Here is an 18,854-nt window from a genome sequence, read left to right as displayed (position 1 = left end):
GGCATCGAATAGAGCAAGCAGCCACAACAAAGACGATCGCTAGCCATGGAAGCAATTGTAGCTACCCAGGCCCTGGACGCACTGAGAGGGTTTGGCTGTACTGATGATGATGATGATGATCCTAAATTTTAGACGTGTTCGACCCTTCGACCATGTATGTCCACTTGAGGTATGGGAAAGAAGCTACCATCCAACACAATTTGATCTTTAATCTGAGTGTATGAGCACTCATCTTTTTTATGGTGGATTTAAAACTGCTCCCAGCGCACTGCTTATTTACTCTTCGAGTGGGAAACACAGGGGCTCGTAACGTTGCTTAAAATTGGCCTGTCATACATGTACTAGTAACTAGTTATTATATAGTACATGAATGACAGATCAATTTTAAGCAGCGATACGAGCCCCTGTGCATTGGCCGAGCCCGAGACTCGAACCCAAGCAGACTGTTGAGATGGCAGTGATCGGTAAAGGTGAGCGCTTTAAACCACTTGGCCACACCAAGTTTGTGGATTTCCTCTTAATAATTTTGAATTAATGTAAAAATAAAATAAAAAAAATAAAATAAATCTGTGCCATTAATAACTATATGAGAGTTTTGCTAGCTCTAGGATTATATCATTTTCACCTTGTGCGACATGGCCTGATGGTTTGGAATTTTAACCACCTTCTAGTGTCCTTTTTTATTGAGGGGTTGTTCTTAGTTTCCTTCCGGTTATTCTGGGTGATATTTTAAGTCAAACTAGCTACCACCTTGTGCGGTGTGCCCTGATGGTCTGGGCTTATGACAACCTTGTACACTTAAGTTATTGGGGTAGTCAGTTGGTTCGGGTTCTATTGCTAGTAGCTTTAGGTGCAATAAGCATTGCCACCTTGTGTGGTGGGGCCTGTTGGTCTGGGCTTAGGACCACCTCATATTATCTAACTTTACTCGAAGTTGGGATATTTGTTTGTATACGTTTTCTCCCGTGATGGTGAAAGAAGAAGAGCAAGGTGTTAAGGGAATGTTAGTTGTTAGTTGGAGTAGTATCAACTGGTTGGTTTCTGTATGTAAATTCTGCATTTGGATTAACCGATTTCCCCTAGGCAGTGTTAGGTTTAAGGCGTCTGGACTGTTGTAACTAGGGAGGGGTGTGTTGTGGGTTATTCCGAAAGCATGTTGTTTGTGATGTGCATTTATTAGATTGCTAAATTTCCCCAGCTATTGTATAAGTCGGTGCTATACAGCAAAGTTTTTTAGTTAAAACCCTTCCGACTGTTGGGAGCTTGTAACTGGGGAGTGATTTGACGTGGGGTTTTTATGTTGTTTTTTTTTTTGTTGTTGTTGTTTTGTTTTGTTTTGTTTTTTGTTTTCTTTTCTTTTTTTTTGTTTATACGGGATTTTGGTTTGATAATTTATATACCCTCGCCACATTTTGATTTGTTGTGGTTATAAAACAGGGTCTTAACGACCTCCCCCACCAATTGTTTTGTTGTGGCTCGGGTGGTGAAGCGGGCATTGTGGAATGCTGCATTACATTATATTTTGGTAGCTAGGGGTTATATTTTTCCTCTTTTCCCAATGGCGGAAATAAAGTCCATGATGTTCTGTATGTGGAGTTGATGTTTCTGTTTCCTGGTGACATCATTTCTACATATGTAGTGGGACCGTGTATTCTTTTCTGTTTGCCCTGGAATTTGCGCCATTGTTCGGTGTAACTCGGGCACTCGTTTATTACATGTTGCAATGTTTCTGGTATGGTGCAATGTGGGCAGTTCATGCCCTCTGTTTGTGCCCCAGGCAGATTTTGCCAAGCTGTTTTAAGTCTGATAATGACTCTAAAATCGTGTGGATTTGGTAACACTGGAGGGGGATGTTTTTGCAAACTTCCTTTGGGATTAGGTATAGCTTTCGGCCTTTGGGGCTGTTATCCCATTATCTATGCCGTTTGTCATTCATTTTCTCCTGATTATGCTGTATAGTTCTTGAACGCTGTAATTGAATTGTTGGGTTGTGGGTTTGCTTAATCTGGCTATCGCTTCTTGGTTGGCCTTTTTGTTACCAGGTATGTTTATTTGTGATGGGACCCATAATAAATTCTTTAATGATGTTTTATTTTTCCCAGGCTTTTAGGTGGAGTAGTATATTTTTAAGGGCTGTACTGTACATCAGGTTGGAGCTAAACAGTAGTCGCACACCATCCAGTTTGTTTTACCCACCCACCCACCCCGACTTTACAAACGGAAAACATCAATGATATAAAAAAAATGCACGGCATGATCATTTCATTCCTTGATTTATAATTTCTAACTGATTGTCGCCAGCGGGTCCCTAACATTGTCTATGTATTTATTGGTATGAATGGCTATTCGTGTCATTGGCAGTCTATTTCAGCGCGTATAAAAACATACGCATATGTCTGCACTTTTAACAATGTGCTGATGCTAGTTATGATCAGAATATGTTTTAAAATTTTGAAGTCTGTCAGATTATTGGGAAAAGTGTTAGCAGAGATACAAGTGGGTGATTTTTAGCCTGAAAATGGTGTTAAATACCAGTCTGGTGTACATGCTATAGATGGACAAAAATAGAAGCATGCCGGTCAATTACCAGTTCAGTAAGTGTAGAAAAGGCAGACTATCAAGACAAATTTAATTACAGACAATTTAGACTTAGAATGTAAAAAAAAAAAAAAAATTCTAACCAATATAGCATGAGAGATCATGTGCTGCAAAACTATATTCCCCTATCGGACTTTAGATAAACTGAATAAATAATAATTAAAATATAAAATTATGAAGTAAAGATAACTTTTTCCCATCAAAATAACTCTGTCTGGTGGCTATGGTGAGTCCTGCATCCGATCAAATGAAGCAGCCTTAAATGGCCTAAAATGCGGAAAGCAAATAACTCATAATATCTGTAGAGTGCCCCATAAAGACCACATAGGCATTAATATTGTATGATTTGATTTTGGTTGTATTGCTTTTTAAGTCGTTTGCATCAAAATAGTTGTTCCAATATGCGACTGCAATGAACGCCATCATCAGGTTGTAAGATATGGGCTAATAAAAGAAATTATATGCTTATTTCTCGTGGTTTGGAGAGGCTTTGTACAACCTTGCTGAATGAGAGAAACTAATATTTACGAAATAGTTCAGGAAAAGAACTGTTTTAACTGTTTAGTAAACTTTGTTTCTCTAAATATATCACTGAATTGCAGTGGATAAGTTCTTATCTGTCCATAAAAGTGAGTAAAAAATCCATATCTTGAATATAAGATGTAAAATTTGTATTATGTACACTTAAGTTTTGAAAGGTACTCCATGATTATAGCAATATAAGCTATAGTGAATAATAATGCAATAACTTATTCTTTGTTTATGTTTAAAATTATCTCTCATTCACATGTTCTGTACAACTTGTGTAGTAATTGGGATCTGTAGCCTACATGGCATTACCTCAATAAACAGAAAACATATACAAGACAAAAATAGCCATTAAATCAAAAGGTCCTTTCGTATGTGAACGTTGGACCTTTCAGTTGTATTGTAAACTACAATTTTCCAAAATTCTTTCTGTAAGCACTTCAGATGAGAAATGTATCTGTTTTGCAAAGTAGACGTAATTGTAAATTTGTATTCTACATTTTTAAACACAGGAAGGAACTCCAAAAATCTTGTAATTTTAAGCATTAAAAGATTAGTGTCAGGAATGCTCAGCCTGGTGTCAGGATAATGTGACTGGGTGGGACATGATGCTACATGACTGGCTTGATGTCCCAGTGCCAGACATCACTATAAACTGCAGACACCATAGCGATATGACTGAATTTTAAAATAAAATGTTATATTAAAAATCCTAGTCACACATGCACACATTAAATAACTCCATGCCAATGTTATGTAATGTCTACTAAATATGGCAATGCTAATGTGTAATGTCTATTAAATGGTGATGCTAATCTGTAATGTCTACTAAATATGGCAATGCTATGTTATGTAATGTCTACTAAATATGGGGATGCTAATGTAATGTCTGCTAAATATGGTAATGCTATGTTATTTAATGTCTACTAAATATGGCAATGCTGTGTTATGTAATGTCGACTAAATATGGTGATGCTAATGTTACATAATACTGACTAAATATGGCGATGCTAATGTTAAGTAAGGACTACTAAATATGGCAATATGTTATGTAATGTCTACTAAATATGGCAATGCTAATGTGTAATATCTATTAAATACGGTGATGCTAATGTGTAATGTCTACTAAATATGGGGATGCTAATGTTATGTAACGTCTACTAAATATGGGGATGCTAATGTTATCTAATGTCTACTAAATATAGTAATGCTATGTTATATAATGTCTACTAAATATGGCAATGCTATGTTATGTCTACTAAATATGGGGATGCTAATGTTATGTATTGTCTACTAAATATGGCAATGTTATGTTATATAATGTCTACTAAATATGGTGATGCTGTGTAATGTCTACTAAATATGGTGATGCTAATGTGTCAAGTCTACTACATATGACAATGCTATGTTGTGGAATGCCTACTAAATATAGCAATGCTGTTACATAATGTCTACTAAATATGGCAATGCTAATGTTATGTAATGTCTACTAAATATGGCAATGTTAATGTTATGTAATGTCTACTAAATATGGTAATGCTAATGTTATGTAATGTCTGCTAAATATGGCAATGGTAATGTTGTGTAATGTCTACTCAGTGAATGCTAATGCTATGTAATGTTTAATAAACTAGATAATGCATATTCCGTGCACCGTATACTAAATTAGGAAAAGCCAATGTTATAATGTTTATTAAATTAGGCAAGGCTAATGTTATGTAATATTTACAAAATAAAGCAAAGCCAATTTTGTAATGTTTATTAAATTAGGCAAGGCTAATGTTATGTAATATTTACTAAATTAGGTAAGGCCAATTTTATGTGATATTTACTAAATTAGGCAAGGCCAGTGTTATAATGTTTATTAAATTAGGCAAGGCTAATGTTATTTAATATTTACTAAATTGAGAAAAGTCAATGTTATAATATTTACTGAATTAGGCAAGGCCAGAGTTATGTGATATTTACTAAATTAGGCGAGGCCAATACTATAATGTTTAGTAAAATAGGCAAAACCAATGTAATAATGTTTACTAAATTAGGCAAGGCTAATGTTATGTGATATTTGCTAAATTAGGCAAGGCCAATGCTATACTGTTTACTAAATTAGGCAAAGCCAATGTTATAACGTTTACTAAACTAGGCAAGGATAATGTTATTAATATTTACTAAATTAGGTAAGGCTAATGTTATAATGTTTACTAAATTAGGCAAGGCTAATGTTATGTGATATTTACTAAATTAGGCAAGGCCAAGGCTGTAATGTTTACTAAATTAGGCAAGGCCAATAGTATGTCATATTTACTAAATTAGGCAAGGTCAATGCTACAATGTTTAGTAAATTAGACTAGGCCAATGCTATGTAGTGTTTCCTAAATTAGCTAAGGCCAGTGCTGTGATATTTATAAGATTAGGCATGGCCAATGATATGTAATGTTTCCTAAATTTGCCAAGACCAGTGCTGATATTTACAAAATTAGGCAAGGCCAATGCTATGTAATGGTTCCTAAATTAGCCAAGGCCAGTGCTGTGATATTTCTGAAATTAGAAATGGCCAATGTTATTATGTTTACTAAATTAGGCAAGGACAGTGCTGTGATATTTACTAAATTAGGCAAGGCATATGCTATAATGCTTACTAAATTAGGCACACCCAATGTTAGGTAATATTTACTAAATTAGGTGATGCCATTGCTATGCAGTGTTTTCCCAAATTGGACATGGCCAAGCGGACTTTGTGTGAAGCAAACATAAAACATCTTCCTTGTGTTTTTGAATTTGAACATGTATGAACATCTTAAAATTTTAGAGATGCACAAGCATTCCAACTAATAATTGCATCACAGGAAGAAGGTAAAATTTGGTTAACGTCTCAATTGAAACTCTCAGTACAAAAGTTTATTGGAACAAAAATTATCTTTTGATTTACTGTGTAATTTTGTAAGATGCCAATACAAGTCTTCAAACCATGATCTGCTGACTTAAAACCATGATCTGCAGACTTAAAACCATGATCTGATGATTTCAAATCATGATCAGATGATTTCAAAACATGATATGATGATTTCAACCCATGATCTGCTGACTTAAAACCATGATCTGCTGATTCCAAACCATGATCAGATGATTTTAAACCATGATATGATGATTTCAAACCATGATCTGATGATTTCAAACCATGAGCTGATGATTTCAAACCATGATCTGATGATTTCAAACCATGATCTGATGATTTAAAATCATGATCTGATGATTTAAAATCATGGTCTGATGATTTAAATAGGCAGGGAAAAGAAACTGGTTGAAGAAGAACTGCAATTATTAAGTATATGCACTTTTTACAACGAATTATGAAGAAAAATTAATATAAGGATATATGTACTACATTTTTTCTATTTGAAGGAAAGTTAGTTACTTTTATGGCCTCACCAATGAAAATAACAATGTCAACTTGTGAACTATATGCGCTGTGCTTTTCTTTAATAGATACATTAAACAGATTCCTGACATGACTGTAAAGGAAGACAATATATGTCTTCAAACATATATGAATATATTAAATATATTATGCACTATTTACATTTGTAGAATGTTGTACACAATTAATATAACATAAGTAAACTTACAACTTATTTCTTTTGTACTACACATATAGTATCTGAGTTGTTTCTCAGAGTTGACAATATTTATAATGAATGAAACTGTATTATCATCTGGTGGCCTGAATTACAAAAAAAGAATTTGCAATCTTAATTTTTTTCCCTCTCTCCTTTTAATGCAATAAAATATAAAAAGACACTTGGTTAGGCATTACAAAATATTACAAATTAGGTAATCTGAAATATACTGCTTTTATTCTGGAATAAATGAGCATTATATACTTATATACACTTCTTCCTGCAATTACTATATAGCCTTGCTTGAAAGTCGAGTCCAGTTGCACATGCAAAGATCTACATCTGCCTTCTCATTATGCACTGGTATATCTACAGTTTGTTAGGCATAATTAGTAGAAAAAACAAGATAGTCCCTCATCTGCCTTTGCATAATGCACAGGTATATCTACAGTTTGTTAGGCATAATCAGTAGAAAACAAGACTGCCCTCATCTGCTTTCGCATAATGCACAGGTGTATCTAGTTCATTAGGCATAATCAGTTGAAAAACAAGACAGCCCCTCATCTGCCTTCGCATAATGCACTGGTATATCTACAGCTTGTTAGGCAATATCAGTAGAAAAAACAAGATAGCCCGTCATCTGCTTTCGCATAATGCACTGGTGTATCTACAATTCGTTAGGCATAATCAGTAGAAAAAACAAGATAGCCCCTCATCTGCTTTTGCATAATGCACTGGTGTATCTACAGTTCGTTAGGCATATTCAGTAGAAAAAAACATGATAGCCCCTCATCTGCCTTCGCATAATGCACTGGTGTATCTACAATTCATTAGGCAATATCAGTAGAAAAAACAAGATAGCCCGTCATCTGCTTTCGCGTAATGCACTGGTGTATCTACAATTCGTTAGGCATAATCAGTAGAAAAAACAAGATAGCCCCTCAGCATTATGTGATGGCAGATCAGAGTCTATGCTGTTTGCATTATGCCATGACAGATCCATTCCCAACTCAAATTTTGTTCTCTACTTCTATTCCAACCTAATATGTTGGGCTTGTTGACCTAACATTTGAATTGCCAATAAACGTGTTAAGTACTGTATAATGCCATATGGCTACTAATGTATGATGGCTATTTGCAGAATTGCATCAAACTCTGAATGGCAGACTCCAATTCTGCCCTTACAAAATGTGTCAGTATTGATGTCTCTGTTGTTGTCGGCGTTGCTAGTATCCCTAATTGTTATTGCGAAAAAACTATCAGTATGTGCGGCTAAGAAATTACATGAACACACATAAACAGTGCGGGCGGCGTCATATGCATGAGTAAATATCATCGATACGGTCAACGTTGTTAAATGAGGGTGTAATATCAGATAGTGAATTTGCTGTATATTAATGATATTTATCGTCGGTATCTAGCGATAACTTCTCGCAAGGACACAAGGGTCCCGATGCCTCATCATCCAGAGTTAGCGATTATTTTCAAGTCGCCACGTAGACTGCAAGCGGTCCAACACGGCTCTCCAACGCTACATTTAGCATCTCCATAGATAATAATGATCGCCGAAATAACTACATGACGGGAAGAGATAATCGCCAACACAACACCGGCTACGACCACAATGATATCAGCGACGTCAGAATTTTACATCAGTTTCACTACATCAATAAACCAAGGGTGATGAAACGGGCCAGCCAGTCCCAACAGGGAAGTCGTCGGCATTCGAATTAGATCGTATCAAATCGAACAAATAAATGATGAACTTCAGAGTAGAATCAAACCTATCAAATATCGCTATCAAAGTACATGAGCAAACGCTGTACCAGTCGTCGATCAGAACTGTGTTGGGATGGCCGCTGATAGCGCTGACTTAGGCTAGATCACCATTACCACAACAATCTGATTATTTAAGGAGAGAAGATGGATTTCCAATGAAATTAGATTTCGATAGATTCCCGTTTGAACGGCGATTTCCAGATATAATCGCCGACCGGAGGTAGGGAGAAGACATATTGTGGGCAATTTATAGAGATGTTGTAATCGCCAGGGTTATGACGCAGGAACATGAAAGTACACACCTCCATCTGAGAGCGCTATTTGAGCAGGATGTGCTTGAATATCCGAATGATGAACTTAAACAAAAAGTAATTAGGACAGTAAAACATGTGAACCAAGTGAGATATGAAGTTGAATCACAAATGAGAGATGCTGTCAGAGTGATCATTATTGATGCTGAATATCAAAAGATATTTCTTGATCATTATAAGATCACGGAAGTCCAATTGTCTTCCTTCAAACCACCAGGGGTGGATATGCAGAAGGATTCCAATGACATAATTGACTAATATTTTCCAAAGAACTATGTGGCATGGGACAGATAAAAAGGCCCTGAAAATATTCTCAAACATAATCATTAACCAGATGATGGTGGTCATCATATATCGTCTGGCATTGTCAATATCACGTCGACTATTTCTGTGATTCTTATCTGTGACGCTGTAAATGGTAGTTATGCAGCTGAGGTCAACGGATCACAAGCGCAGCAATGATATGTTGTTTCTAGCTTTCCTCCAGAGGTATCCTCCGGTCATTTGTATCCGTTTCTACTAATCCTGTTTATTTATGATGTCATTATCAGTCGTGTTCACGAATAAGATTTCATCTGACCGACCTAGACGGGCATTTAATACGCGGATACTAATTAACAGAGAGTTTGCATGTGCGTGTTAGATCATGAAATGGTCGGCCCTGAACGCTAGCGTTCTAAACGGTCTGCCACGAGCGACAAAAAAAGCGAGCTTGGAACTTCATTCAGTGAGGGATCCGGTCCCAGGTCTCGAATTTAGTCTATAGATTGCGGGCCTACCCTTAGATCTTAACACGTTGGAGATTTTATGTGAGGTTACGTTCCAGATAAGATCAATTGCTCTTTTTTGCCACATCCATGTTCACCAGCGATATTGTTGCAAGGGATTTGATTGCATGAGATTCCTTGTCGCCAGAAACACGTGTTGTTGAATTTATGATTGATATCAATGCTGCACCATAGTTCGAAGATCTTGATGGTAGTAGTAAAAATATTGTAGTTGACGACGATGTCATGCTTGACAAACAAACAAATCCAGCTAGAATATTTTTACAAGGCAGACAAAAAACAAACACAGATGTCGTTTACGTTACACAGCGGTACGCTCATATCCCCAAATGATCATAGATAACTGTTAAGTTTTTGGTTATCTTTAACGGCATTGATAAATATACACAGTGAAATATTCATCAGGCATGGTGTCCCGACGACATGGACATAAATAAGTCTCAAACCTACTTCGCACATGCTCAGAGAACTCCAAATGTATTCATAATAATCAATTTGCACGATACAAAAACATGACAACGCATTGGGCTCTATAAAATCTTTGGCTGAATAACCAGTCCGCACACATATTCTAAAATGCACTTCAAGCAGCCAAATATCAGTAAACCTGTTGTTTTCTTTTTTGTGGTGGTGGTGGTGGGGTGGGTCACCCACGATGTGAAGTTGGAGACTACATACTAGGCCTTTTTTAACTCTTGTAAATGCTTTTTGTCGTGGGTCATTGTGCTTTTTCGTAGACGGTTTGGTTTAAAAAAATGGTCGGTTCGCCTCTCAATTTCGAAACCGAAATCTGCTAACGAGGCTTACTTACAAGGTTCGGATCAGCTTTGGCAATTAAGATCTCAGCATTTTTCCAGCACCTGGATATAAAATTGGTCCCAAAAAAGTTCGGTTCACCACCCAACCCTAACCTCGCTACAAAATTCAATGAAAAGTGGGTGAAATAGGTAAGATAATGACAATATCAAGCGTCCAAATTATGTATTGTTTATATGTTGTGCTATGACTCAAATGTGATTTTAAAAAAGAGTTGATTTTTTAGCCCACTCTTATTTATAAAATTATTTTAGAGAGACGAAAATAATGGAATATTACAGGATTCATAGTTTCGCTAGAATTTATTTCTCCCGGCTTGAGAGTTGACAGGTATGAACTGTCCGGGCTTGTGGAATTTCAATCAGGGCTAGTGAGTTTATTTAAGTCACCAGCCCTGGGCCTGGGCCTAAACTATTTCTTTCAGCACTGACCAGTACAGTACATAAACCATTTATACCAGACATGTTTATACTATCAGATTTGTCGATACGCTATCTGTAGCCTGCATGTAAAATACACTGTGATTGAATTATAAGAAGGAAGCTTCTTAATGTTTAAATTAATTACTTATGATTTCTGCTTTGCAGATTTATTTGTGGGTCTTTTTGTGTGTGAAAAAACTAATGCTTAAGTTTCGACCGATGAAAACCGTTCTCAGTGCCTTTTACACCTACAAGGTAATGGATATTGTTTCACACACAAGTCTGTCCCCGTTCTAGTCTCTTCGCCCATAATTCAGTATTATTTCTCAGCGTTTCAGTGTGGATGTATATAATCAAGATATCATACCTTCGTGGTGGTGGTGGTGGCGTGTGTGCGTGTGGGTTGGGGTAGGTAATTAATATGTCATTTACATATAATACGATTGAACCTCATCCTTCTTTAATGAATTTATTACATTGTGGTAAATTTTTTAATCTTTACATTGGGTACCATCACTTAATCCTTATCACATTTTTGCACAGCACACGATGTATAAGTATTTATTAAAAAATTACATTGCATTTTTAAAATTCCATAATACGAATTATGAGCACCTTCTTACTGTTGTACTTTTCTTCTGTAATGTCTTAAACACATTGTTAACACACAATTCAACATATATAGTTATGAGCATAACTCGGAAGCGTATTAAACTTTTGAATTAGCAACCCAATTCTGGTCTCCTGTGTCTCGCTCGCCTTGTATATGTTTGTATTTGAGGACTGGCTAGTACTGCGTCACGGGACTTCGTGATCTGTCGTCTCATCAAAGCTAGGAAAAACTCGGCAATTTACGGAATCGTGGTATCTTCTGCGCAATATAATCACTACGCGCCTAACATATTTAATTTATAAACATCACAGTCCAATTAAAATTTGAAGAGAATTACATACAGAAAAGGAAAAATGCTGTTTCTGGTCTCCTTTAAATGTTTAATTTGGCACGTCATCTCTTCTTACCAGGTGACCTTGTTTTACAATGGTTATCTTCACTTATATTGTCATAATGTTCTAAAGACACCATTCATGCTACTTTAAGAAGAAATGTAAAATAAATAATGTCGACACACCTTGATAAATTCATCAATATACAGTATTGGGACAAAGGTGAAAAGACTAATCTAATTCTTCTTACTGAAGAATCTACTGAGAAAACAATGAAATAAAATAGTACTTACAAAGCTAACACTCGGCAAACTATTCCATCGGTCTTATCATAGCAACTTATTCCCTTGGTCTTATCATAGCAACTTTCAGCGCATTTATATAACACTCTTTATCTTCAAAAGTGTTTAAGATTAACCGATGGAATGTTGTTTATTTAGATATAACTTTTGTTTATTTAGATATAACTTTAGACGGCGTACCGAATTCCACATTAGGGGTTCTGTTTTCTGGTCTCGGCTCCAATTTTTTATATTTCCTATCAGGATTTCCTGATTTCAATTCCAATTTATAAAGTTAGGGCAATCTAAAATTAAAGGATGACACTTGGTCTGCTTATTCATTATCAGTGAAAGATGTGCCAGGTATTACATTTGGGGTGGGGTCATATTTTCAAGGCTAACAGCAACAATTAATATTTTAAGTTTTCTTCGCTCTTTCCGTTACGCTCTATAGGGATAAAGGAATGGAACTATATACACTTAGTAATCAACATTAGAAATGTTATGTACTGCAAAGCCGGTCAATGTAGCAGACGGGATAGAATCTTAAGTTTTACGTCACACTTTATTCCCTGTTTTATAACGTTCGTACCCATTCAGCTGTAAGGCAGACCACTGAATACTTGTGGAAAGGATATTATATACCACATTAAAGGTCGTGCATTCGAGGTCATATTGGTGGACGTATGTACATTGTAATATTAAGATCTTTCAAAGGACAATAACAGTTTGATTATTCGTTTGATTTATATGTTTTTTTCCCGGTAATCAGTTTGCTTATTTATACTTTAATAGCCTTGTGATTATTAATATCTAATAATTTGCTTCCTAGCATGCCTCGCTAATGAAACGATGTTCAGCCGGCAACCGAAGACGTTGTCAACATGGATAAAGTAAATTACTTTGTGCGAACTGAAGTTTAAGTCCTATGAAATATATGTATCACATTGTTAAGTACTGTATTCTAAAACCCACAATAGAACCAATAACATTATTTATAATCTTCCTTCACTCTACATTCAACACTGGACAAGGTACTTACTTCAGATGAACACGATATGTCTAGCCTGAGATCAAATATAAAATAGATATTATGAAGCATACAGTATCTTATTATAAAAGATGAACCATCGTCGGATATATTGTTTCGGTGTTAAAGGTAAAGACGTTTATTGCCCAACTAACCTTTTTTATCTATTGCTTCTCAAAGTTTATGCTGGAACGAATGCCAGAAGAGACATGAAAACATTCTTAGCACTGATTCTAAATTTACCATGGTGACCAATAATTTTCTTGCACTTGATTTGTTAAGGCAGTACACGGTGCTTTAGTTGGTATTGTTTCTAAAATAAACAAACGCGACATTATTTTATTTTTGATATCTTATTTTGAAACAATCACTTGCACGTATATAGCAAATATGCAAAAGTATTCGTATACCTGGCAATCTCTCCTTCGTCTCGTTCAGTTCCTTAACCACCTGTATTGCAGTTATAGTCATGTTATGATAATCCTCCTTCAGTGTTTCAAATCCAGTAATCGAATTCATAAATGACCTATATTCTCTCCTTATGTCTGCCAAAATATTACTGAAGCTTGTGCTTTCCTGCTTTATAAGTTCCATCATTGATACTATTTCCATCATATCACTTTTATCGGCTTTTACTTCCCCCTGCAGACTATAGAATGAGAGGTTTAGATGTTGAATTTCCTGTTGATTTTTCGAAATTAATTCCTTCAGTTTGCTTCCTTCCTCCTTTAAATACTGCTGTGCTGAGGAAAGATACTGTGTTTCGGTTTTGAGTGCTGCAAAATCAGTTTTCGTAATGGTTTGGTCCTCTTTCATCTGCTGTAATTTTTTATTCAGATTTATATTTTCATCTTTAAGAGATGCAATCTCAGACAGGAGCATACTTCGCATTCTCTTTTCTTGTTGCAGACCATTTTGCAGGGCTTGGATTAAATCTAGAGGCACATTATCCGTATTAGTTTTGTCATTGCGCACGATTTCGTTATTTTCGCATTTTTCAAAACAGTGAACAATTGTTTGATTCAACTGCAAAACCAGTCGGTCTCTATCTTTGCGATCCTGGAGTATATCTTTTCGTATCTTAAAGATTTCTCCACGAAGATCTAAAATATCTTCATCCAGTTTATCGACAGCCGGATTTCTTTGTAGTCCACAATGGCCTTCTCTTGGTGAAAGCAACAGCATTAAGATCAAGCCAGCAAAACTAGAGAATATCCGCATTTTTAGAGTTTCTATCATGCTGAACTAAAACGAAAATACCATCATCAAAACAGACGCAACATCTATTATATCACTGCAATGTAGAGGACAAGTGTAACAGGATGTAGAAACAAAAAAGGATTTCAATGGTGACGGCAAGTTGTATTACTCAAGTCGACTTTCAAGTGGACTCTATTGTTTGCAAACGGATGATGTATCAAACTCTTGTCGTCTAGTATTCTTATCTAGCTGGATATGATTAAATTCAAGTGATTTACTCAAGAACAAATTAAGGATTTACTTCCTCACAAAACCAATGAAATGGATAGTGATTAGAGTGCTCTTTCAATTATTGCCATTTACAATTTCGAACGATTTTCTTATCCTCTACGATCACCCAGTTTAGATTATTCTTTCTGTGAAACCTGCTTCGTGCTGGCTTAGAATAGCATGGATTGCAACCGGTAACGTTGGGAAGTTTAAATAAGGGATTTCACAGATAGTGTCTTTGTATTCGATTGGATTTAATTAGCATGTTTTTATAAAACTGGTTTTAAAAGAGATAAACCGGTCGAAATTAAGTATTAATGGGCATTTGGGTCTGTCATGATTACCTTTCCGCCAGCTCGTTGATGTTATATCCTTGCATGAACAACAAAGCATTGTAGATAGGTCATTAATATGTTGTATCTTTTTCCCATTTGGTACGAATCTCCATTTATTTTTTACTCTTGCACACTCGGTCAACAATGCTTTTTAAGTAAGTGCCTCTGATCCCTGGCGATATACTTTCCGATTTTGGATATTATCTCTAAAACGCTGAAGTCAAGTCTGTATTTTAAGAGTAAACAAACAGTTCCATAACAAGTGAACAATTTACTTTATTTATGTTTATGACCTACTAAGGTCAATCGAATATATTGTTATTGTAATAGAAACGAATCATAGTTCTTCTTAAATTAATGCAGTACGATGTGTTTAGCAAAGTATATAATTGCCCATACTTTTGGATCAGTTATTGTTTTCACTGTAATATATATTGACATTCACGTTCCTCGTTTTGGCGTGCTTTAGTTGCCCATCTAATAAATATACCTAGCGGTTTTTATAAACTTTTGCTTCAACAGAAAGTCACGGAAATGTGAGGCAAATTTTCTGTAGTCACATAGATCTTCACTATTATGCAACATTTCATGATCACTTTATCGAACATATTTGCACGTATCAATACATCCCTGAAGTTCATTATGTGAGAATCAAGAGTGATGCTGATGCTATGTATATGATTGTTTGGGTAGCTGCATAAGAACGCAATTCCCTTCATGAATGTATCAGTGACAAGCTGAGCAAATGATTCAGAAGTCATTGTACAAGACAAAAGTTTTCAAGATTGTTGTCTTGGTTAGCAACTTAAATTACTTCAGATGATTTGGCTGGTAATATGTTAAACCAGACATTAGGGTTGAAGAGCAAATGGATATAGTGGACAGTGATCAACTTTATCTGAAAATCAAGTGGTATCCGAAACTATTTAAAAACACTATAATCTTTGCAGTTTCGGTACCAGTCTTTGGCGCTTTAGTTTCTAATTGCTAGAGTTTGTTAGAAGTTTCATATTTACTGCATCTGGACGTATTTACTATGTATGTGTTAATAAACTCATTAATTATCAACGGTGATGTCATTCTGGATACGATTAAAGAAAATTTAATCAACACACACGCTAACATCAATGAATTCGGAGCCTCCCTAAGCATAGTAATGTACAGTAATGGGCAGCAAAGGACAGTAATGGAGAAAAAAATACAGTAGTGAAAAAGAAATTCAAATACTAGAGCAAGAAATCTAATCGTTCTGCACGTAGTGTATTGATGATTGGTTTCATGTATGTATGTATGTATGTATGTATGTATGTATGTATGTATGCATGTATGTAGGAAGGTAGGTAGGTTGGTAGGTGTGTCTGTCTGTCTGTCTGTCTGTCTGTCTGTCTGTCTGTATGTATGTATGTATGTATGTATGTATGTATGTATGTATGTATGTATGTATGTATGTATGTATGTGTGACAATGACACTAATTTATTGGTAATGTAGGCCTTAGTCCCATAATACTACAGTTACACGATATATAGAACACCATATTACAAATAAAGTTAACGCCCGTAAAAGAAAAATGAGAAACATTCAGCATATACTATATAAATATCAAGGTAAATTAAACGGAATTAGCATTACAGCTGCAATCTTACATATAGGTAAAAAAAGATAATATACATGAACATTGGATCCATTCTTTGGAATGCTGGGTAAATGTATTGTGCTATTTTGAAATAGTATGACAGGCTGCATCAGATAATATAATATTTCTTTTCATGAGTGTTATAATAAGTGGCATGATTATGAGTAGCATAGTGGGGCACTCTATGGACAATGGGACTTACCATTAAAAACAGGGTCCCGGCACTCTGAGGACAATGGGAATTTAATATGAGAAATGTGTCATGGGAAATACAGGACCGGTACTCTGGAGACAATGGGAATTGAACATGGTGGTCCTATTTAGGGACAATGGGAACTGAAAATAGGGAATATGAACATGGGTGGGTCTAGAGAGGGACAAAAAGTATTGGGTCATTACAGCAGAGATAACACAGACAATAGACAACAAACAATTTGCAAGAGACAAACACTGATACAAATAACAATACAATTTTTGAGGTAAGAAAGCAATTCTTTTTCGAGGCATATGAGTGGCCCTGAGAAGGGCCTTTGGGTTTATATTAACATTATACCGTTAACATAGAGGGCATCGCTAGGTCTTCTTCTTTTCGTCCAACTTCTTCTGACTCTGCTCCGTAAATCAGAACCCTCTTCAAACAGCCTTGCCTCTCAACATAAATTCTTATTTTCCAAATGCTCGTACCGTGATCCTGACAATATTCCATGATGATTTCACATACATGGATAAGTACGTACGGAACAGCATTGACGAAATTAGGGTTGAGGGTTCTACGTTGGTCTACATCTTGTGACGAGAACAGGTTAAGGGAATACAGTGAACTGCGCTTATTTATAGGGGAAGGGAGGATCGAAACGGATTGAGTTTATTCACCAATCCAAGCACGCGTTACAAAATTCAGTCACAACACGGAGTTAGACTTCCAATCAGAAGAGAGCAGTCTGTGACGTCACATTCCATATATATATTCACTAGCGTCCGTCCTCAGTCAATCCATGCGACACAGTTTTAAATCATGACGGAACCAAAGAAGTCGATGAATTAGGGTGCACCAGCCGTGGAGACGAGAAGCGATGGTATAACAGCTGCTACTCAATATTAACACATCTCTCTTCCAAAAGAGGTCGATTTTAATTGGGATTTAGTGGATTTTCTTTCTTCTTCGCAAGCATTTGTTCCAGTACCAGTACCTTCGCCACCTTCTTCTTTACCACACGTGGAGAATTTTAAACAGAGACAGAAAGAAGAATTGGATAAATTATTACAACAGCAAAAGAAAGCAGAATAAGTTATTCTCCTTCAACAGCAACAGTGAGAAGAAGAGGCGAGAAGGGAACGACAGGAAGAAGAAGAAGCAGCAGCGATGAAACAAGGCCTAAGAGGGAAGAGCGAAAGTCAAACTATCACGGTACTTTTAGACATTTTAGCAGAGTTAAGGAGTCAGAAAAAAAATGTATCAGATATCTTTATTACGACCCAAGAGAAAAAGACCTTCCCCAGCTAAACAAATCCTGTGACTACACCTACGATACCACCCCTAGTGATTTCTACCAAGTCATTATCGACAGGAGCTAGTCCGGAAGTAGCTGGCAAAGAGTTAAGGCAGCTAAAAATGATTACGACCTGTTCCTGAGTTGTTGTTTTTTAAACAAACAAATATCCAACGATCCTTTTTAGGGCCACCCACTTGCCTCAAAAAGAAATACTATTTCAATTGCCAAAACCGATTAAAACTCAAAAGGCACTTTTTTAACCCATATTGTATGTGTGTGAGTGTATGAGTGTAGGTTTTTATTCTAAAACTCTAAACCAAGAGACACTTACGTTTTATGCCTGGTCTATTCTGGTACAAATTTTACAATCCAATGCACAGCACAACACAACACTTTAAAAGCCCATAGGCATCTTCGGTCTCTGTGTTCACTCTCTCTGTTTTTTAAATTTCTCCACTTTCACAGGTTTATCCTTCACTTCTTCCTCACGTTCTCCTCGTCTTCCTTTCGTCTCATGTTTCTCTTTCTGAACGTGTCTGGGTTCTTCCTTTCGGGTGGAGTGCCTCTTCTTATTCCTGTTGCGAAAATCCCACTTCTTCTTAATCCTGTTGTTTCTTAGGGCAATCTGAAGAACAGTGTTCTTTTTCTTGACAATGATAACAGGTATCTTGACTTTTGTCTCTTCTAGTACCTGTTTTGCTTTTATGACAGTCTGGATACTCTGAAGACCAATGCCCTTTATTCTTATAGATATAGCAAGTATCTTGACTTTTATCTCGAAAGGTTGGGAGTAGTTCGTCGGCTTG

General features: G+C 36.1%; 1 protein-coding gene across 2 annotated transcripts in view; it reads right to left on the bottom strand.

The window, feature by feature from the left end:
* Window positions 1–14,398, bottom strand: part of LOC149777835 (scavenger receptor cysteine-rich domain-containing group B protein-like) — a 53,877-nt gene extending 39,479 nt beyond the window's left edge. Inside the window, exon 1 of one of the 2 annotated variants that reach the window (XM_089938905.1) lies at window positions 13,526–14,398. In XM_089938905.1, coding sequence (XP_089795031.1) covers window positions 13,526–14,354 — 829 coding nt within the window. In that variant the 5' untranslated portion in view covers window positions 14,355–14,398. The remainder of the gene's footprint in view (window positions 1–13,525) is intronic. The other variant, XM_089938906.1, reaches the window with a different exon arrangement.
* Window positions 14,399–18,854: the final 4,456 nt, after the last annotated feature.

The sequence above is a fragment of the Sinohyriopsis cumingii genome, chromosome 17, assembly GCF_028554795.1.
Source record: "Sinohyriopsis cumingii isolate HCF-2022 chromosome 17, ASM2855479v2, whole genome shotgun sequence".
Classification (NCBI taxonomy): Eukaryota; Metazoa; Mollusca; class Bivalvia; order Unionida; family Unionidae; genus Sinohyriopsis; species Sinohyriopsis cumingii.
Note: the sequence above shows the minus strand (reverse complement) of the source record. Positions and strands in the feature narration are given on the sequence as shown.